The 23,960-nt window shown below is 33.4% G+C and overlaps 1 protein-coding gene across 1 annotated transcript in view; it reads right to left on the bottom strand.

Moving 5' to 3' along the window:
- Positions 1-23,492, bottom strand: part of LOC123657781 (probable 2-oxoglutarate dehydrogenase E1 component DHKTD1 homolog, mitochondrial) — a 35,254-nt gene extending 11,762 nt beyond the window's left edge. The window contains exons 1-12 of the mRNA XM_045593294.1: positions 23,238-23,492; positions 19,276-19,402; positions 15,141-15,306; positions 13,793-14,009; positions 11,507-11,668; positions 10,657-10,730; positions 10,396-10,509; positions 9,355-9,468; positions 9,119-9,226; positions 8,427-8,584; positions 7,280-7,415; positions 4,215-4,346 (exon numbers count right to left, since the gene is read on the bottom strand). Of these exons, the coding sequence (XP_045449250.1) occupies positions 4,215-4,346; positions 7,280-7,415; positions 8,427-8,584; positions 9,119-9,226; positions 9,355-9,468; positions 10,396-10,509; positions 10,657-10,730; positions 11,507-11,668; positions 13,793-14,009; positions 15,141-15,306; positions 19,276-19,402; positions 23,238-23,352 (1,623 nt within the window). The 5' untranslated portion in view covers positions 23,353-23,492. The remainder of the gene's footprint in view (positions 1-4,214; positions 4,347-7,279; positions 7,416-8,426; positions 8,585-9,118; positions 9,227-9,354; positions 9,469-10,395; positions 10,510-10,656; positions 10,731-11,506; positions 11,669-13,792; positions 14,010-15,140; positions 15,307-19,275; positions 19,403-23,237) is intronic.
- Positions 23,493-23,960: the final 468 nt, after the last annotated feature.

The following is a 23,960-nucleotide window of genomic DNA, read 5'->3' as shown; positions in this document are numbered from 1 at the left end:
ATATTAATGACAATCAATCGCTGAATACGTACACGTATAACTTGTAAACGACTGAACTAAGTTAATTCTTGCTGTATTCTTTAGTATAAAAACAAGGTTTATAGAAATTAAGTAAGAAAATCATAAATACCCACACAAAAAATGACGGTATGAAGCTCTTAAGGTCAGCTAGTTATAAATAAATTATTGCATTGATACGATTCTCTCACAATGATCTAAATCTTGTTTACACAACATTACAGCCATACAGTCCAGAAACACACACACTACAATTAATTAAAAGTGCCCGAACCACGACAAACGTCTGTATAGCCTTTTTATATGATTAAGTCGGAGTTAGGTCGGCCCCGCCTGATGGAAAGCGGTTTCGGTAATTTATGCCTGGAACACCAGAAGCACCGCAAGCGCTTTGCCGACCCTCGACCTTGTCAAGAAACTTTGGTCACTTTACTCACCATAGTAGCACAACACTACTTTAAAATAGTGTCATTAAGCTGTGATCTTCTGTAAGATCGAGGTTCTTCCCCACACAGCTGCTTTAGAATTAGAACAGGGTATAAACATTTGTTGTATGCTGGGACCGAACCCTACTTACACCAATATATAATCGAACTGTCAGTTGATTTATTATAAATATGCCTAAACAAGATTTTAGTTATATAGCCTCAAGAAATTCCTAATTGAAATTACGTTTATTACTTTCCATTATATTTAATCGAGCGTATCTAAATTATGTAAAGCGTTACCGATGAGTTTCTAACTTAGTTTCTAGAACTTTTCTGTATTCCTTCGTAAATAATAACAGAGGTCGGTGTTTTTATAAAGTCAAATTTATTTTGAGTAGCTAACAATATACATTATATTTTTGTAGTCAAATTTAACTTTAAGCAGTAAAATCTTTAATCTTTAATAATCTTTAATAATCTTTATTTCTTCAAACGTTAGTACATAATATTAACATATATTACATCAGTTATATTTAGTCACAACAAGAACAGTATGTCTCTGGTCCCCACACTAGGATTCCCTGTGTCGTGGGGTCCAGTCCCTTCCATTAGCTTAATACGATTCCGTTAGTTTAAACAAAAATAATGCATTTAAAGTTTATAATTTAAAAAATAAAATAAAAATAAAAAGATTAAAGTTTATTTGATTGGAACATACAAGAACTAAGGCAACAAATGGTGAGTGTGTGTTTGTGTGTGTGTATGTGGATGTGTGTGTGTGTGTGCATGTGTGTGTGTGTGTGTGTGTGTGTGTGTGTGTGTGTAAGTACGTGCGTACATCAATGTCATTGTATATAATAATAAATAATATATTTATACACTGTTTTTTATACCCCGACGTCTAAAGTAGTAGTGTTGATGATTGGTGATGTATGCCTGTCTGCAAGTGAGCGTGAGTGAGTGCACGTGCGTGTGCTTGCGTGCGTGCGCGTGCGTACTGCATCAGTATGTCGCCTCTGCCAGCCCTACGACTAACGTCTTGGGATCGAGTGTCGTGAAAATGTCGTGTTTAGATATCGAGCTTGATCGAATGCTATGGTTTCATACTCTTGTAGATATCATAAATGATATGAAGTAGCTATAGAAGGGGGTTTAATAGGGGCGGTTAAATATGAAGAAGCCATTAGATTTCGTTCCAACTTTTGCATCGCTAGAAACGCTTTTTCTTAGTTCCGTTTATTGATTGGCTAGCTAGGCCTGATTTTTCATCTTTAAAGAAGAAATGCCATTCTGTTAAAGGAATAAGCCTATATTATATACTCGATACAGTATTAATTTTTCTATAACAACTATAATTTTTTTGAAAAATCGTTATTTTATCTATATTACGAGACAACCCTAGTCCACGTATATTTATGATAATTGTTGAACTGTTTTAAATTTGATTTTATAAAAGGTAAAGTAATTTCTTATTTCATCGATACTCTCTTTCTCTGATGAACTGAAGACTTCGTCTGAAAACAATTTGACCTTAAAATACCTTCTAAAGATCCTTGGTATTTAAGCTAATTGTACGACTGGGACCGTTTTTATTATTATTATATATTATTTAGTCCGTGAATTTTATAAAACGGAAAGTTATACTGACTTTATATATTATTTATGGAATAGTAGTGATGTGGTAAGACTGCAGGCTTCTAAATAGAGTGTTATGTTGCTAAAAAAGTGAATATCAGGATAAATAAATAAAAAACATTGACTTGAATAGTTAAGGTATTAACATTATTTAGCCTGTGATATCCAACTGCTAGGTATAGGCTTATTTCTCCGTTCATTAGGGTCGGAGCGACCACGCTGCTCAACTGTTGTTGACGGATATATTCCCTAGTGTAAGTAACGATCGCTATCAGGTTGTACATGATAACAACAATGACCGACAGCTTATCGTGCTCTCCGAGGCTTAACATACAAAACTTATTCTAAAACAATGCAACAAAGCAATCATTACATTTTGTTTACAATTATAACATGACTCACTAGCGTTTACACTAGGCCGAGCTTGTATCTTTCTTAAATGTTTATACATTTGCTCCTTTCTATGTAAATAGGTCACAGTCTGAAATGTTATTTTTTCTGGTGCCAATTTTTTTGATACCTACTTGTGGAGTGTTATTTGTTAGAGTGTGGATTGTTATTTTCTGTTTGACACAATTCATGTGTGCTGAAATAACTCATATATTTGAACAACAAACAAAATATTACGCTTATCAATACCATATAAGTTTGTATAAGTAAATTACAGGAACATTTTGCTTGAAAGGAAAACAAACCATATAAACTAAATAACAAAGAAAAGATGGTCTCATCACTGACTATTTTTTATGGAAAAGTCGTCTGTAAAGGTAACATGATTCAGACTGTAATATCCCACGACATGATTCAGCGTGTACTATCCCACAGCTGGATAGTGCTTTCTCCACGTGGAAGAGAACACGAAATATCATATTTTAACATATATTCATACATACAAGAAATAAATAACTGAAATAAAATTACTTTAACGCTGCTCGATACAATGGTTTTTATAACCTTTAAATTTTCATTTCCATAATGTACTCGACGCAACACTAAAATTAATAATTTAATTAAGTTTTAAGCCTAACCACACTTGAGACTTAGTTATATCTTACTACGTACGAAGTTTTCTCTGCATGTGGAGCTATCTGGCTAATGTATTTTAAACTATGTTAGAGTTATTATAAAGTATCGAATCCTTTGTTCGTTAAATTATTTTAAGTAAGACAAACATTCCTATAACGATTACTCTAATGAAATACGTTTAGTACGCGTAAGCTATAATTTACGTTTTATTTGGGAGTTTATAAAGGTTTATTTATTAAATTCGAAAATCAAACTCAGAAAAAAACCTTTATTCAAATAGGCTTTGAAAGTACCTTCAAATATCATCTACAAGTATTTTTAAAATTCGAATTGATGATTCTGCAGAGAAGAACCGACAAGAAACTCCGCAATTTGTTTAAACGGATCTTTTGTAACAGTAGGTGTAAGCATTACACGTACTGGTATATATTGTAAAATTTTAATTGTGTTTGCTCGCAAATAAAAAAAAAACAACTTCTGTTACATCAACAAGTAATACAACGAAGGTAGATAAAAAAATAGTAAAATAAATACGCGATATCAAGATCACTCAAAAAGAGCCGGAGCACGTTCTTAACCGCTATTTTGTAGGTTAAACTGCAGTTTTTTAAGGTAAATATTTTAACTGAATCTGCTACGCTTATATTCTTAGCAAATCAGTGGTAAATTCGTCTCAAGTCATCTTAATTTTTTACTAATTAATTAGGCCGGTGCTTGATTGTAATCATACAATGGTGTTAATGACATTTTTGTTGACTTTTAAGGAATCAAGTAATGTTTCTGACAGAGCAAGACGAGGTGAGGTCAGCGCTGAGCAATAATAACGTCACAGATCATTATATAAATTTAGTTAGGAAACAATTAAGTTTGTATTGAAATACAAATGAAACAACTAAAATTGTCATAATTTCGCTCAGTAATCTCTCAGTAACAAAAGAAAGGCATTAAATGTAACTTATCAAACTGAGCAATACAACATTAACAGTCGATTACTTAAATAGTTCATTATTAAAACCCAAAAAAAAATCTGTCACATTTTGTATAAATTAAGGAACAAAGAAAACCAATCCAAGAAACAAAAGAAACAAATAAAACAATTTAACTTACAAAATCTTTAGGCGTAGAAACAGATGCCCGGCCAATAAGTTTCAAGAGTTCTCTATCGACACCGGTGTCCCAAATTTCGATAGCCCTGGGCGCATGAGTAATACTAGACCATTGATCTTGGTAATAAGAAACCTGGAAAAAGTACAATTTAAGAGAAACAACTTGAATAAGACTGGTCAAGTGGGACTGGGGATCGTGAACGCAAGGTTTATATGTATTAAACATCTTTGTCAACTTTGTTTACGTCCTATAAAGTGGAAAGAGGAGGAGGAGTGGAGTCAATGTGCGGAACTCCAATAAACATTCTTAAAAAAGTGCCTATCTGTACTAATGTTTTATATAAGACAGGTTTAGTTTTATAATTAATCATAAAAAATGGTTTTATAATAAAACTACTACAATATTTATAATGGAAAATTCGTTAAGCTTAAATTTAAAAGATATAATTCTATATTAAATGGATGAATGGACAGGCTAACGGATAGCGTTAGTAATAGGGTATCGTTTGCGCCCCTTGGGAACAGAAATAGGGAAGTAGCAACAAATATAGAACAGATGTAGGGAATAAATAAAAATATCAGTGTGAAATATTTTTTCTTGAATGAGCTTTCGATTTCTCTAAGAAGGGCTGATTTGTTTAAATGTCACAGTAGAGAGAGATATTAATAACAGAAGCTACTACTTTTACTACAGATAAAATTAAATCTTCTTTAAAATAAGGTGGTTTGTAAGGATGACATAGGCCAGGGTTATAGAAAGAGCATTCATAGTTCTTTGCCGGCTATTTAGACAATCAACTTATAGGTGAACAATGTCAAAATGTAAGCTCAAAGTTCTAATTATCAAGCAAATCCCACCCAATCCACTTTGGTATCCCTTTACTTTATTTTGTTGAATATTAATTTCGATAACATAAGGAGTTGGCTAAGCAAGATCTAGCCTTGAGGAGAAAACCGGGGATTTTAATGTCCACGTAAATTATTTATTTATTTATTTATTTTATACTTTATTGTACACCACAAATAAATTACAAACAAAGCATAAAGATAGTTACAGACAGTGAAGTACAATGGGCGGACCTATGGCTAATTAGCCATTTCTTCCAGACAACCCATACATAGAAAGGAAACTTATTATCTAAATTGGGTAGGTGGTGTAGATGTATAATAAACTTACATACAAATGTCTACAATCAAATACTTATAATAAAATAAAGAATTTATTATTATCATTAGCACTATCATAAAAAATACATAAATAAATAAAAAGAAGAATAAAAATATAATATAATATATATATTCTATTATAAACTAATAAAGTATGTAAGCAATGAACGTAAATTGAAGATAACAATTAAATGAAATGATATAAACACAAATATACATATATTATAAACAAAATGAGAAGAGAAAAAAAAAAAAAGAAAAGAGATTGCACCATATATACACTAAATCGTCTCCATTTTAAGATAATAATCCTTAACGTTTTTTTTAAAAGTCAACAGTGATTTGGCCTCCCTTATGGCTAAGGGCAGACTATTCCATAATTTAATAGCCTGAACAGTAAAAGACTGACTAAAGTACTTGGACTTATGTACGGGTAGCTTCAGCATAAGTCTTCGAGATGTTCTTAATTCTGAAGCTTCGCCGAGATATATAAATTTACTTTTAAATAAGAAGGAGAATTTGGATTAAATAGCACACAGTACAACAGAGAAAGAATATGTAGGTTCCGGCGAAGGCGTATAGGAAGCCACTTGAGCTTGGAACGAAACTCCGAAACATGGTCAAATTTGCGTAGACAAAATATGAACCGAATGGCAAGATTTTGAAGTCGCTCAAGCCTATTAAGTTGGTCCTCGGTCAAATTAGTGTAGCTCGCATCTGCATAACCTAGAATGGATAAGAGAAGAGAGTTTGCTAACATAATTTTTGTAGGGATTGGCAGAACGGATTTAAGGCGACGTAACGAACTCAGTGTCGCAAAAGTTTTCTTAGTAATTACCTTTAAATGATCCGACCATGACAGCGTCTTGTCTAAGTGAATGCCGAGATCTCTGACAGTGGAGCAGTAAGGCAAGCTAGTATCATTATAGGTAATAGGTGGTAAATTATTTATTTTTGCGATCATGCCAGGACTGCCTATAACAATGACTTCCGACTTGCCAGGGTTGATACTAAGCCCATATCGCTTGCTCCAATCAGAATTTTTTTTAAGGTCCATATTAATTAAGTTGATTGCACTCACAACATCCTCAGGCGTGGAATGGCGATAAATCTGAATATCGTCTGCATACATGTGGTAGTGAGAAGAAATATAGTGAGTAATTGAATTAATAAAAATTGAAAAAAGCAAAGGAGATAAAACGCCGCCTTGAGGTACCCCAGATTGGACATCGCACCATGAGGAGAAAGCCTCATCAAGACATATGCGTTGACGACGCCCCCTGAGATAACTCAGAAACCAATCTGTCACCGATGGAGATATGTTGAAGGAACGCAACACACTCAGTAGGATGTCATAATCAACACAATTGAATGCATTACTGAAATCAAGTAGAGTCAAAATTGTGAGTTGTTTATTGTCCATAGCTAATCGAATATCATCAGTAACTTTGACTAGAGCTGAAACCGTACTATGACCTTTGCGGAAGCCAGATTGGAGAGGACTGCAAGCAAGTTTTTGTTGAGGAAAAGGTTTAACTGGTGAAAAACTAGCTTTTCGAGAATTTTTGAAAGGAAAGGGAGGATGGAGATTGGTCGGAAGTCACAAAGGTTGGAAGCATTAGCTTTTTTAGGAAGCGGGATAATTTGAGCCTCCTTCCTAATTAATAATAATAATTATTATCTCACTCTACATATAAAGATATATGTACATTATCGACGAAGTAAGAAGCTTCTAATAATGCCTTATTTGTCTAAATATGACTAGTAGTTTGGGAGATATGAGGGAACAGATGAACATACACACATAGACTGCTAAAATTATAACTCTCCTTTTAGCTTTGCCGTAGTCGGGTAGTAAATAGTATCTGTGTAGTCGAATAAACGTGAAACTATATTTACCTCGGGCACATAAGAATTGGCCGCCTCATACTGAGTCTGCAGGTACTTGTGATACGACGAACTAATCTCTTCCACGTCACTTGCAGCGACAATCCCTTCGGAGAGGAGACGCGTTGCGTATGTGTCTGGAATTGATCTGTTGATAGCGCCTTTTATATTATACAAGCTGTGTCTTGCGATTTCACGCGCGCTAAGTATTATTTATATGAAAAAAAACATACAAAAAAGTATGTAGCTATAACAGTCGTCTGTTACGTATAACACAAGCATTAAGTTTCTTACTTTAGGAACAGACGACCGTGTGTGTATGTTGTATATATTTAATTATTATTATTATTATATTATTAATGTTTGATATTAGGTTTCAAAACTTGAGATGAAGCTGTGGATTTTTTTACAAATAAATAAGTTATACATCTTGGCGAATGTTTCCTCATCCGTTCAGATAAATCGGAAATATATTTGCCACTATTGATATAAAAATACTACGAATATTCTGAAGAATATCTTAGGGAATGTGTCATTGGCGTGTAACTCGTGTATAGATTTAGATTTATTTACTTCACTGCACAACGATTACAGTCCAAGAGCTTGAAGCTTTCATTTATTTATTTTGACACATCAATAGTAAAGATAAACACAATGACATCAATAAAGTTCTTGTAAGTAAAATTTAAGGACAATTTATAAAAGGTGAATATATTTAAAATCAAAATATCAATTTATTCAAGTTGGCTTCAAAGGCACTTTTGATTAGTTTTAATTCATTAATTATAGGCAAAAGTGAAGCTACCATTATTTCGGAATATAGATTCTGCAGAGAAGAATCGGCAAGACCCTGCGCAGTTACTCTTTAAATAACGTACTATATTATTTTCAATTACATAAAAGTTAGACGTATATATTACGACGCGTTGGCGCAGCGGTCACAGCAGTGGCAGGAGTGCTGGCGGTCGTGGGATCGATACCCGCTTACAACAGACATTTGTATTGGCCATATAGACGTTTGTCGTGGTCTGGGCGTTTCTGCTTGTGTGTTGTGTGTTTTTCCGAACCCCCGACACAAGAGAAAATCCTGTTTAAAAGTATTGTCCGTTGAGTTTATATATGTATATAATTATATATGTATATAGACCCGTGTACTCACTTCCTGCCGTGTATATGTCGGTAGAGTAGCGGGTTGGTGAAGGTAGGATCGTCGAGCTCGTTGTGTCCCCAGCGCCGGAAGCAGTTGTAGTCTATGAAGACATCGCGTCGAAACCTTCGTTGATACTCGAAGGCTATGTTCGTTGCTTTTACTACCAACTGAAATATTAGTTTCTCACTTCATTGCGTGATATCAAATATTATAAAAAAAGTAGCCACAAGATCTCGATCAAATTTAAATTGGACCACAAGACAAGCATCAGATTTCGATTAAAACAAGTATCATCAAAATCGGTACACTCAGTGAAAAGGTATCCGGTATAACACAACTCGAAATATAATCGAATTGAGAACCTTCCATTTTGGAAGTCGGTTAAAAGTCTTAGCTTTGATACCCGCTCATGGCAAATATTTGTATGCAACTATACACTTCCAGTTTACGTTTATATTGTTGTGGTTATGGTTAATACTCAGCTGGGCTTTTTAATTGAATATAAATTAAAAGAAGACTGATGTTACTGCAATAATCTATAAAGTTTTACTGCTTGGCATAGGTTTTTGAGATATACGAGGAAAGGTTCGAGTTTCACCCACCTTGATAAGTGCCAATTGTTTAGTCTGCTCCTTTTTTGTGGGGGTTGTCTTGTTTATTTCAATAACATGTGATTAGTCAAATAGTCTAAAGGTTCTTACTTCCGGATGATCCCCGTTCACGTGTATGACAGGAACTGCGATGGACTTCGCTAAATCAGTCACGTAGCGACTCGATCTACCGCGACTGGCCGGTAGAGTGAATCCTACCTAAAATAATAATTATTGTATGATAGTTTTTATTCAATATAAAAAAATAACTTTATATTCTTATTAGAATCTGAGACTTTTATAATTTCACGATTTGTCACAGATAAATTATAAATCAACATAATTACCTGATTGTTAACAATGACGTGCAAAGACCCGCCCACTTCGAAATGGGGTACTTGGGTAAGCATCAGAGTCTCCTGGTTCACTCCTTGACCGGTGAACGCTGCATCACCATGAATCTTTAAATACAAATATATATTATTTTTTTATAATAAATATTATATTAAGTTCGCCAACCCATAATATAGACTACCGTGCCTACTGCTTCGTTTGTATCTAAATTTTAATCTTATCCTACGTGTTATGCCATTTAGGGATTGTAATCCCGCAACTTACAAACTTATCCCGCAGATCATTCGGTGTTATAACACTTAATGACCTGCGGGATCCCGCACCTCAAAGACGCGAATCCGCAGATCGCTCAAGTTTAAAAATTATTTCTTAATCTATTCCGTAATAAGTCAAGAAATAAAAAAAATTACTAGTAAGAGTCATGTAGTTGGAGATAACTAGGAGTATGATAGCGATGTTTTCGAAATACACCTATAGCCAGAACATCTGCAACTGACACAGGTACTGATCTCAGACCACAGCATAAGCGCCAGCTTGCGACAAAAGTAATCATCATCAAAATCCATCCATCCAGAAAAATGTTTGACCTAACACATAAAAAAGTAAAGTCGAACTGAGAACCTTCATTTTTTCGAAGTCAGTTAAAATAGCAAACTTAAAAAAAATAAAGTTTAAAATAATATAATTGGTTCCATCCATCCATCCACCAGGCTTTAATAGTTTACTGCTGGATATAGATCTCTCCTGATGTTCACCACTTTATCCGTTCCCTCCGTGTGCCCTCTGAATCCAGCGGCTACTCGATGATTGGTTTACGTAAACATTAAAAAAAACAAAACGATTGTGCTTTAGACCACACGAAGTAAAACTTCTTCAGCTCCTTCTAACTTATATCTCCCTCTCAACTTCCGTTCGCCTCGCTCAATCACACTTTTCGTAATGCTCCCGTCACGCATTCACCAGCTTACTCCCCACGTCAAGCGTACTTGAGGAAGTTGTACTTCAAAAGCTCCAAAATAACCGAATCGATTTACCTGAACATTTAAAACTTTGTCACCGAATCTGGAGTCGCCGTTGGGCGAGTAGTCACCCTCTCTCAACTGTAACTGCTTCGATCTAGTTTTACCCATCGACACGGGATTTGCTGCCTGTAATTATTTAATTTATTAATAGCTGTGATTTGATTCGCATATAAATTGATTCTGTTTTTATTTCGAAACAAAGAGTTGTTGTACGGTCTGTAAGTTTTTGTTTAATAATTAGAATTTAATTAAATGAAAATAAGTAATAATTACCTCTAAATGTGAAGGGTTGTTGATAAGAGAATATCGAACTGTTTTACCATCGATTGTAATGTCGCTGGAGACGCCTGAAATGAAAGATTTTATACTAGTATTTTTTATTCTTCGTCGTTCGCAGAAGTCTAGAGTACGGCTCCTACGGCTACAACATTATTAACCGTTATTTTACAACATGTCTCCATAAACGGCCTCCATAGGGACTAAATAAAATAGCGCTATCCGAAGCGACGCGACATAAAAACGTTAAATTGTTATCAGACAGTAAACTTTGACATATTGTAGCGTTTATTTACATCGATTTAAGTTAGTGCAATACGTCGCGTCTAGTCGGTTCGCGTCGGTTCGCGTCGGTTCGCGTCGGTTCGCATTGCTCGTGTTGTTACCTACACACAACAAGTTGTTGTACAAACAGTTTGTATGGTAAAATAATATTGATGTTTTTAGTACTTTTCTTGCAATTTATAAATATTTTTTTAACCCTTCCTTTGACCAATTCAAATATTTTAAAAAACGAATTTAGCCAAATCAGTTAAGCAGTTCTCGAGTTTAAGTACAACTAACGATAGTAATTTCATATAAATAAATATATATATCTTATATATACAATTCTCGTGTCACAATGCTAGTTAAAATACTTCTCCGAAACGGGTGAACAGATTTTTATGAAATTTTGTGTGCATATCGGGTAGGTCTGGAAATTAGCTAACATCTATTTTTCATACCCCTAAGTTATGCTCCCCCCCGTTAAGGGGGGTAAATAGCAGATTTGGCAAGACAACGTTTGCGGGGTCAGCTAGTATATATACTAGCTGACCCTAGATATATATAAATTTGTAAAACTCACTTAAATGTGTAGATATATCACATGCAGCGTTAACTTCTTCAGGGAACTCCGGGTTTCCATTGAATTTGTGGAATATTTTAACCGGTGGACATTTCAGTAATCCACTCAATGCGTTCAATTTTCCCCTGTGTGCCATCGCCATTACTACATGCTGTATGTTTTCTATAAAAAAAATTATTGGATTAATTAATAGTTAGTACTTATACATAACGGCTACTGGTTCACATTGTAAGCATGATAAATCAATTAATTATCGCCTCACACTCAACTGGACCCAGTAGGATGTTCTCTTGAATCAGGAAAACACATACAAGCCAAACACTAATCCCCAAACAGTGTCAAAGATCTGTATGGCACATACAAACATTTTTGTCATGTGGAAATCGAAACAGTATTTTATCCTGCGTTCTAAATTAAACTTGCAAAGTTCCTTGAGATATTATTCTTTTAAATATATATAAAAATCCAACGCGTTGTTTTTAACTTGTTACAAACAAATTGTTTTAAAGGTTCATCGTGAATGAGAGTAAGAAATCGTTGGGCTTTCATAAAGTACTATAAACAACATATTTTTATTTTCGCTGGTATAGTTTAATATAGTTTTTTTTCAAATTTATTGAATGAATAATATTTTTTTAGAACACCACGAACGTATATTCCTTTATAGGTTTTATAGGTTTTGGTGTATATATGGTAGTCTGTTCTTAAGGCAAGCAAAGTGCGTGTTTTAAGTAACAGCTTGATATACAAATTTTTTAATGTATGTATTAATAATACATATTTGAATAAACATCTATAGCGCCCAGACTCAGAGCGGGTATTGAACTCACAACCCTAATAGAATAGAAATCAAGCGCCAACGGGTTAGTCTAACACTGAAATTTTATTACAGAAAAATTCTCGCTTGCAAGAATTCTCCTGTATGTTTTAAAACAAATTTTAATGCTTCGAAACTCGTATGTTCATTTGCTTCAACGACGCAATATTAAGGATTTTTTCCTCGTTTTTCTTAATGAAACGAGAATCGCTTCTCCACAGGGAACATATAGGGACTTAGTTTACTTGTATCATATCAAATGTAAACTGAATTATCAAAATCGGATCATAAACGATGAAGTTATCCCCGAGTGAACGAATGGTGAAAATGTATGAATGATGAAAATGAATGAAATGAATGAACGAAACGATGAAGTTATATATATATACGATCAAATTGAGTAATATCCTCCTTTTTTGAAGTCGGCTAATATTTTTACTACAAACAAATACACAACAAATATATAATTTTCTTTACAATTATAAGTAATGAGATCATGTTTATAGAATTAGGTATTATTTAATTTTATCGACGTAATATAACTACTATATTAAAATTATGTATACTTTGTTTAAATGTCTATGAAGTTTTCACTCCTTACTGAATTTTAAAAGTTTTTTGAAACTTAAATAGAGATGGTTCAATAGATAGAACTACGATCAACCAAAACATAACTTTCATTTGTGTATTTATCTTAAGCTCTGTCGTACAAAATGCATTTAACTTCACATATAAACGTCCGCTAATCCATAATAAATCTCCGTGGGGATTACGTTCCAATTCTTCTTCTTATATAGGAGCAAATTAATGTCTGACTTTGTGTCTTAGGTGCATTACAGAAAACATAGAATACTAAACAATACCTATCTAAACTATTTAATAATTTGCTTTAAATTTGAAAAAATCCCACCCCTCTCTTCCCGTAGGTATCGTAAGAAGCGACTAAAGGATAACACAGTTCCACTACTACCTTGGAACTTAAAAAGTCGATGGCGGAATAACCATCCAACTGCTGGCTTTGAAATACACAGGCCGAAGACGGGCAGCAGCGTCTTTGGTGCGACAAAGTCAGCGCTACCGTCACCAATCCGCCTGCCTGGTAAAACACAGAAGTTCACGCTATTTTTGGCGCAAACTTGTGGAGGCCTATGTCCACCAGTGGATTGTGATAGGGTGAAATGAAATAAACCTATTTGGATTTTTTTTACTCGCAAACGAAAAACAACCGACATCAAGTTACATCGGTAAATAATAAAATGAGAAGTTAAAAATGAATTATTTTTAGAGATATCTCAAAAATTAGCCGTCACATCTCGATCAAATTTAAATGATCAAAGCTCAAAAAGAAAGGTACCACAGATCAAAAAATACAATCAAATTGAGAAACTCCTCATTTTCTGAAATTGGTGAAACATCTATCGATCTAACAAATCAACATTAATCTGAAAAAAAGTAATTAGGTTACCTACCTGAAGCAGTTAATCTGAACAAAGTCGAGAAGAACGTCAGTAGAGACTCCGCTCCTTCTCCGCAATATCTCTTCACAGTGGGATACTTGATCGATAGGAATTTGTCCCACACTTGTGAATGTAGAAGCTCTTTCAAGATTTCTATCTGCCGTTCCTTGTCAACGTTATCGCTACCAGCTTCTACGCGTTTTGCGAACCATTCTCGTTCGGCTTCTGTCTGGTGGTAGATTTTATTTATTTGGCAGATCGATTATATTTGTAGAAGAGATTAAACATGTTCGAAAGTGAACTGTTGATAAGCAAAATGAGGGTTTTTTTTGAACATATGAACATTTTTATACTGATGGTTGGGTGTCGTAAAATAAATGTCCGTGTAAGATTTTGAACTTTTAGCTTATCAGTGAAATATTGATAAATAACAATTGTTGGGACGCACAAAAATTGATATACAACAAAAAAAGAAAGAGAAAAAGAAGTAAGAAAGAAAAGCAGACTGAGATAAGAGTGTTGTTTTTTAAATAATTTTGTTTTAACTTAAGTCGACACTCCTATTATACTAAAATATTTAATTTTTATTTAAAACGTTATTTCATTGTAATATAAACATGTAAGCGTTTCCTGAAAGTCAAAGTTTAAATGAAGCTTTAAGTATCAATAAAATATTACGTGTTTTAATGAGACGGTATTCATTAATTTGTGTTTGAGAGGGAGCGTTCTCAGGAAGTCTCATTAATATTTATAACTTCTCTGATAGACTTCATAAATTAGGCTGTTGTCTTCATTAACAAGTCTTTGGAATAATCTTGAGCATGCCAGGTTTAAATGGCTAAAAGTAACTAGACAAGAATAGAAATGGCCCTGCAAATGTGAGTGAAGTATTACTTTTACTTTTATTTATTTTTTATTAGAAAAATGATTAAAGAGTTGTTTTTCTTCATTAAAAAAAATTGAGTTCGTGTGCGAAATTAATGAATTCAGAGCAAAATCTCGGTGTAGTTTGCTTGCATTTTTTTTATAGAAGTTAAGTTTTACTAACAACTAACGCCCCGGCTTGGCGAAATTTAGATGTGGAATAAAAATCGTCCAAATAATAAAAATATGTATAAATAAATTGCAACAAATATTCATGCTACAAAATATTAATGTTGCATTCAATTTAAACTATTAATATATATTTCTTACCTATCTTGTCGGATAGGAGTTATTACACGTTTATTTTACTATCGTCATTATAAAGTTATCCAGTCGAATCCACAACAATCAGCTAGTTTTATCATAGACTGAGGATTTGAACAAAAGTTCATTTCAAAGGATTAGCGAGATGTAATATATATCTTAATTAACCTACCTCTAAGTACGAGAACTCGTAAGAGATGGGTCCACAGTAAATCTCCTCCAATTGTCGGACTAAGTCGCTCGCAGATTGTCTTCCATTGTGGCCGTACATTAGACCCGAGTCCAAGAGGTCTCCGTTCGATAGGCCGTATCTCGTTAAGTCGAGCTCTTTGATGTGTCTGACATGTAAATTAATTAAATTTAATTTAATTTCATACTTCCCTACTTTTGTACATTGATCATAAATTAGTCGACTTCTATATTAAATCGTGATTTTCGATAGTAAAAAAATTAAGTTAATTTCTCGAACTTAAAACTTTAAAATATTATCAAAAGTTGAAAGTTAAAACGCTTATTCTTTTTTTATTATCAACGAATTAATTTTGTTCTTAACGTCAGTAAAAACTAAATTTACATCAATACAAAATAATTAAATTTTAATATAAAATTTAAGATTAAAGAAAAGAGATCCGGTTACAAAACAATCATTGATTCAAACATTTAGCTTAACACAAAGATGTCCAATAACAAAGGACAAACGTTATCGTAACGACCCCGATGGGATGTAGTGGTAACTGCTGATTCGATTTCGGGATCTATTGTCGTTCTCAGTTAAGGCTTACACACATTTGTGATAAAAGCTGATTTATCTCCTTGCACGATAGTCGTATTTAAAAAAGTAAAAAAATGAGTGTGCTTTAGACCAAACGACTAAGTAAAACTTCTTTAGCAATAGGCCTGCACAGCCTTAGATATACGAAACGTAACTGGCTATGCGAGAAAGAGAGAAAGAAAATGTGTGCTCACATCTCTCTTTTTATCCGTTCGCCTTACCCGATCACACTGTTCGTAACGATCTCCGCGCGCATTCACCAGCTTACTTCTCAAGTCCAGAGTACGTAAAGAAGTTTTACTTCAAAAATGTAACGTTACACGTAAAAATGTATGTACATATATTTGGTGTTTAGCACAGTAAGTAGAATTTGATGCTACTAGAACTGCATATAGGTAATGTATAAATGCAGAACGCGAATAGATTGTGGTTACCAGAAAATTATCTATGTTCGTATATTTGATATGGTAAAACAGAATTTGTTGCTAGCGAATCGGCACCAAAGTAATATATTGTATTAATACGGTGTAGAAATCTTAGTTAGAAATCACAAAGGCTGTCTTGACTGATGTGAGCGTTCTATCGACTTAAGCGCTTGGTGTATCTCCGATGATAATGAAAATTTAGTTTTGAAATTATTTACTATGATTCATAGGTATTCGTTGGATAGCATATCATGCCACGCAGTGTCAGTAATGTACACAGGTCCTAAAGTTTAGCGCGCACTGCAGTGCGACAGTTTGTTTTATGGTTTTTAATTCGTAGCGGAAGCGATCTACCATAAAAATTGTGCAAATATTGTAACGCGTACTCTTCTATCGCAGTAAGTAAATGCCTAAAACTAGTGACACTAAAATGGATAAATGAAGTGGAGATTGATACAGGTTTAAAACAGTATATATATTTTTATAAAAAGATTGAGTGACTTGTGTATTTAGCTTACATACATACATTGTATAATCACGCCTCTTTCCCGTAGTAGACAGACACAACTTCTTTTCACTTGCTACAATCCTTACATTCTTGTTTCGCTTCGTCCACTTTCATTATTCCCTTCATACATGCTCTTCGGCTTAGGGTACTCTTGACCTGGCCTTTTTTCAAGACCCTTATTTGGCCCCGAAACGTCCGCCTAGGTTTACCCCCTCCAACCCTTCCATTTACACTCGCCTTATACACTTTTTTAGTCAATCGTTCATCACTCATTCTCTCGCCATAGCCAAACCATCTGAGCATACCTTTCTCAATTTTTGTCACTACATCTTTTTTCAGACCACAACGTTTCCTTATCTCACTATTTCTTATCCTGTCGCTCAGTTTAACTCCTATCATACTACTTAACGCTCTTATCTCAACTGCATTTATTCTGCTTTCATGTTTCTTCTGCCATACCCAACTTTCACTTCCCTACATGAATGTCGGTAGTAAAACCCCCTCATGCACAGCCAAACGAGCCTTGTTAGACACCTTCCGACTGCTCATAATCTTCATCAGCTTCTAATTATTTATTTATTTACTCTAAAAATATTTAACAAAATAATATGATACTTATTAATTGCGAATTCAAAAAATATTTTATTGGTCCTTTAAAATCAATATTGGCGGGCTTAATGATAAATAAATTAATGTAATAAGTTTTGACCATTCGGCACGTTAATTGTAAGTTTATAACTAAAATCCCAATTTCTCCAAATCTTATTAACCATCTCTATTTACCATAGTGCTTATCTATTTTATTAGAAGCTTTTATCTAACTCGATTGGCTATTTACTTAGCCACTTTTTTGTAAAATCGTAAACCAACAATTGATGAAAGTATAATTCGACATTAACCTTTTTGGACGGCTATGCAAGAGTAGCTAAGTGACGTCATTGTAAATTTAATATGGTGGAATAATTATTTTATACATGAATCGTCGTAGTTTTCTTTCTGTCCCGAAGTCCTAAAAGTCCTTTGTCTAAAGTACTCAAAACATAGGCATTAATTATCCCTTAAATTTGACGCGTTTGTATATATTAGACGTTATAACCTCAAATCTTTCTCATCCACAGGAGAGAATTTTGTGCCCAATAGTGAGATTTTTGAAGCCTCTTATGATACAGTAAAGTTTATTAATGTTGAAAAGGCTTAAATAATTTAATCAAAGCAAGCTCGATAGATCTTAAAACACGTCGAAAATAATATCGCAATTTTAATGAAATTTTTCATTGTGGCTGAGGATGGAGACTTTCGCACCAAATTAATTTTCCCTCTACTATACTCGTTTCAGTACTAATTAATTTTAAAAGTCAAGAACTCAATTACATGATCTCAATCACTTAAAAGTTTGTGTTGTTTAAGAAAACTCAATTTCATTTAGTTTTATTCAACTTTAGAAATATGGATTTATCATGAAACAATCATTTTCAACCGACTTCCAAAAAAGGAGGAGGTTCTCAATTCGACTGTATTTTTTTTATGTATGTTACTTCAGAACTTTTGACTGGGTGGAGCGATTTCGACAAATTTTCTTTTAATCGAAAGGTGGTGTGTGTCAATTGGTCTCATATAAATTTATTTGAGATCTAACAACTACTTTTCGAGTTATATCTAATAATGCGTTTTTACTTGACAATTTTTTCGTCGATCTACGTTGTATTACTCGTCGATGTAATTGAAGTCGGTTTTTTTTTCGTTTGCGAGCAAACACAATTATATTTTATGTTTTTAAGTTTAATTTGTGTAGTAAATAGTTTCAATAATTTGTGGTGGAAAAATGCGTTATATTCCAGTAATATTTTTGAGGTAGAATAAGTAAAGATTAATTTAATTTTATAATTTTGACTTTTGCAGCGTTTATTCGTTATCATTTGAAACATTTTAAGCATTAAATTAATTATTTTATGCCCAGTAAATATTATGCTGTCAACAAAAAGAAGTTTTCACAAAATTACGTTTCATAAATAAAAATATAGTATTCAATTACTTTGTTTATTGTGTTGAACAACAGTTCAGCTCAGAAAGAGTGAAGTGAAAAAACAACAACGAAAAAGTTCACAAGTCTTTGATTAGCATTTTAATTAACATAGTTTGTTTGTTGGAAATAAACAAAAAGATGTTTATGATAATTTTGATACAATGTTTTTAAAAATACATTCGTTAGTTTAGTCAAAAGAGACTGCTATGAAAAAATATATAAAAATAATGGTTTGTTATCAACATAAAAAAAACGGCTTCAAATACGCATTATTAGAGATAAGTCAAAAACTACTTGTCAGTACTAGCTCAAATTTAAATTTAAACACATGAAAAGCGTCAGCTCTTGATTAAAAAAATCATCAAAATCGGTACATCCAGTAAAAAAGTAATGATACCTCGTAAAACTACCAAAGAAAGTCGAATTTAAAACCTTTTAATTTTTTTGTTAAAAACAGTTTTAATAGTTCTTTAGATTACAAACCAACAAACTTTACCTGTTTATAATATTAGTGAATATTTAAAGCTATTTATTACATATTTATTTTTAAACTATAAGCATATTATTTTATCTTTTTACCTCTTTTCATTTTTATAGTCGACGTTGTCAATTTTAGCTTTCAAGTGACCGTATGTTCGGTACGCGTCGATTAGCCTCTGCGCGCGGCAGTTCTCGTAGCGTTTCGTTATTATTTCCTGTGGAGTGTCTGAAATAATGCGTAGGCATTAAACGAATGTTTTGAGTTTTATTTTTGAACAATAAATAACATGTTCTACATTAATATCTTACTTCATTTGTTAATCTTAATCTTCTTTATTCATTATTAATCTTTCTTAATAAACTGAGGTAGGGCATAGCAGGAATTTCCTGCTCAAAATATGGAGCAGCCCGACTGGGGTACTTCCTCGACCTTACAGAAGATCACAGCTAAATAATGCTGTTTTATTTAAAATTATTAAAATTATTTGTACTAAAACTAACGGCCCTCCATGCCTTGTTTAAAATAAAAATCCTAGAAACCCGATGCAATGTCACTTTCCTGATCATATTATAAATCTAAGCCACCTTTCTTCCTCAAGAATAATTTAAAAAAATTGAGTTGAATGACATACACTTTGAAGTGTGAATGAAACAAATAATAAAACGTGTATATGTAATATTTCTCTAAATATGCCTAATATCTTTGTTTTCTTTAAATATACATTGTTTGTAAATTAGTATTCATTCAAAATTTACAATATTACACACTTGTTTTACTCATAATGATAAAACTATTACTCTGTTATCAATGGCGTTCATAAAAGTAAACAGCTGATATTGTCGCAATGATATGTATAGTTGTTCATTTGGTTTTAAGAAAACCCTATAAGAAATAGCAAAACGTGGTTCGTGGATAAGTAGACATTCGTTCAATTGTAAATAACTGAATCTCGTTAGGATAAAACGAGGACAATCATGTTAATGTTCTGCTAATTTTAACGACAGACAATTTATATATATAGGGTCATTGCGCCTGTTCGCGTCCATCGCCCAATTCGCGTCCATTTTACGGATCTCACTTTGAAAAGTCTCGAATTTAAGTATACTAAGACACCAATAAGTCGAAAAATAATTACCGGCTAATACCTCAATGTATAAGAGGCACGTACGCATAGACAAAAGTTCCGTGCGTCCAAGCAATCCTGGGTAAAAAAAATAATCAGTGAAGGCTGTTCAACAAGAGAGCGCGAAGGCACGGAATAATGAGAAGAAAATAGTGGGCAGCGGTTCGTTTGAAGGTGAGTCTTTTATTGTTTTATGTCTATTTTGGATACATAGCTGTTTCTAGGCGTTGGTTATGATAAAAGGAATTATAATAATTATGAATTTGCTTATTTTTTTTTATAGTTAATAGTTAAAATAAGGTGGACGCGAACTGCTACATCGAATTTATAAAACTTCCACTTTGCGTCCGCAATGGACGCAAACTATACCTAAAGGGATTAATAAGAAAACTAAATCGCGTCCATTTTTTTAAAATTAATTCTATAAGTTTAATACATAAAGCTAAAAGTTTAATACCTATTCTACTTTGAATGAAAAAAGTAATTTCTTTCTTATTTTTTTTTTCTGTTTAAGATGAGTTCTTTGCAGATAAGAAAGAAGAAGGAAAAAAGAACATACACAAAGGAAGATTTAAGGGAAGATTTGCATGACATCCAAGAGAAGAAGAAATCGGTAAGACAAGTACCTATGCAAAAAATATGCTATTCCGATATTGAACAAAATCAGTGGGTGCAGACCAAGAGGGTACAAAACTTATCTACACAAATAAATAAAATTGGAGTGGCTGTTTGTAATATTAAAGTAACACCTTTTTACTAAATGTATATTGATTTATACACGGTACATATACCAAAATAAGCAATCTCTTTACTGTATGATGCCCTAATAAGAAGTTAGCTTGAGTATAATGCGGTAGTATGGTCTCCACATGAAGTCAAATACAGTCTCATACTGGAACGTGTTCAAAATAAATTCACCAGGTTTCTTTACCATAGGCTTTATGGCGTGTATTCCTTGTATCCCTTGATGTATCCAACATTGTTTGTATTGGGCATGGTTGGATACAACAAGTTGGAGACTAGGAGAGAGCTGGCTCTGGCAACTTATATTTTAAAATTATTCCGCGTTGTTGTCAATAATCCAGGGGTACTGCAGTGGATAGGTTTGAGCGTACCCGACAGGTATCATCTGCAACGAAGACAGCGACAGAGCTTATTTGCAGTACCCCACGGCAGAACCGAGCTAGTGCGCAACGGCCCCCTTGCTCGTTCAGTCAGAACGCTGAACATGGTGGCTGACACACTAGACCTTTTTTCTTGTTCGTGGAGTGAATTCGCAAAAGTTACTTAGTATATAATATGTTATGAGAAATGAATTTAATATTTTTATATTTATTATTGTTTTATTTTTAGTATTATGTTCAAGTCAGCCAATTCTTTTTTAATTATAGTTTAACGTTTTTTTCCTTTCGCTTTTTGTCTCCTTTACTATGTCTAATGAATTGGGTTATGACTGTAATATTAGATGTAAGAAAATAAATAAATAAAAACATTTTTTAGAATTTTTGTCTGTCTGTCTGTCTGTTTGCTCCGGCTAAACACTGAAACGACTGGACTGATTTCGACGTTACCATCTAGATTGCTAATGAAATAAGGAGTAAATTAGGCTACTTTTATTTTATAAATTTATTTATTTTGTAATTCTACGAACAGAACAATATTTTTTTTTATTATAATTCCACGCGGATGAAGTCGCGAGCACAGCTAGTATCAAATAAAAAAAGTATAAGTAACGAAGAAGAAAACAGCGGTATTATTAATATTTAATGCGAATGGAGATATGTGTGCACCTCGTATTTTGTTTCCATAATTATTATTAATCAAGGCTGATCTTTGTGGTGCTGTGTGCTTACGGCATCAAAGAATATAAACACCCCCTCTCTTCCCGTGGGTGTCGTAAGAGGCGACTAAGTTCCTCTACTACCTCGGAACTTAAAAAGCCGACCGATGGCGGGATATCCATCCAACTGCTGGCTTTGAAATACACAGGACGAAGACGGGCAGCAGCGTCTTCGGTACGACAATGCCAGGCCTGCGGTCACCAACCCGTCTGCCTAGCGTGGTGACTATGGGCAAAACACAGGCGTGAACTTATCGAGGCCTATGTCCAGTAGTCGACTGCGAAAGGCTGCTGTGTTGTAATTGCAGGCTGATCTTTAGCTTGCTTACATTCCTTTAAAATTCACAGAACAGATAATTGTTGAATTTTAAAGGTGGAATTACTATTTACTTACTACATAGGTACCTAATTTGTTTTTTAATTTTAAGTTCTATCAATGTTTAGAAGAATAAATAGGTGTATTATTTTCTTTATAGTGATTTATTAATGTTAATATGTTGATTTTTAAATAACTATAATTCTTCAATAAATATATTATTAAAATCCAATGTCTCTTTACATTATCATAAAAATATCACCTCTTTATTCCTTTTCTAAGCTGGTGGACGCGAAGTGGTCCAGCGGGTGGACGCAAATTGGATTTTATGGACGCAAACTGGGTAAATCGCCTAATTCTGACGTATGTATTTAAATAAAATAATAACAAGATGTTTCGAACAAAACTGAAAATTGATCTTTAAATAGACTATATAATGAACACAGTAAATAAAATTTTCATAGAAATTAGTGCGGGGACATTTTTATTTTCTTCTTCAAACTTGCCAACTGCACTAAGTGGACGCGAACAGGCGCAATGACCCTATATATATATATATATATATATATATATATATAGGGTCTATATATATATATATATATATATATATATATATATATATATATATATATATATATATATATATATATATATATATATATATATATATAGGGTCTTAAAAAGAGGTTTTTAAAAATGCAACCCTAGAGAAGTAAACCTAATATTTATACTACTCAGTACCGCTTGATAGTAGTATCAAGTATTATCAATGGAGACATACCAATTTCATTAAACTCTCGCGGTCGATGTCCGAATACCCCCACTCCAGAATTATAGAAAACTCTATCCTTCCATCTCATCACCTGTCTTACTTGCACTTTACTGAACATAATCATTTTTCCTTTACTAAATCACTGTTTCATATTAAAAAACAAATTCTTATTTCAAATTACAACTATTTTTAAATATTGAACACTTCAAGGTCATTTAATTTTGAAGCGTTCTGCGCGGGAGTGCTACACGCTGCATGTAAAACGCTACTGTCGTGATAATGAGGGAGACAGAGCTATGTGTTTGTATTATTGTTTTATTTATATTGATAATTCCGATCGTCTTTCGACCGATAACAAGTAATTGTTGTGATAAGAGTTATGTCAAAATGAGGAGCCGAGGTCATGCTTTTTATCATTGAATATATTTACCTACTACTACTACTACTACTTTTTTACGTAAGGAAATTCCATTATGTCAGACTCCTACTGCCTAAAAATATTCTTCTTAATTCAGGTCATATCCGTTATCGAGTCTTCCCTTCGATGATTCTGCAACGCATCCTGCCTGTTTTGACATAAGGTGCCGTGACGTGGAAACTGACGAAGGGCCTAGTCCATAAGTTCAAAGTCGCTCAACGTGCAATGGAACGGGTTATTTAACTGCTTTGTTTTAACTAAAGTTTTAATTGACAATGAAAATAAGTATGTTTAGATAGCGATTTTTTTAATAA

This window comes from Melitaea cinxia, chromosome 11 (assembly GCF_905220565.1).
Source record: "Melitaea cinxia chromosome 11, ilMelCinx1.1, whole genome shotgun sequence".
Classification (NCBI taxonomy): Eukaryota; Metazoa; Arthropoda; class Insecta; order Lepidoptera; family Nymphalidae; genus Melitaea; species Melitaea cinxia.
Note: the sequence above shows the minus strand (reverse complement) of the source record. Positions and strands in the feature narration are given on the sequence as shown.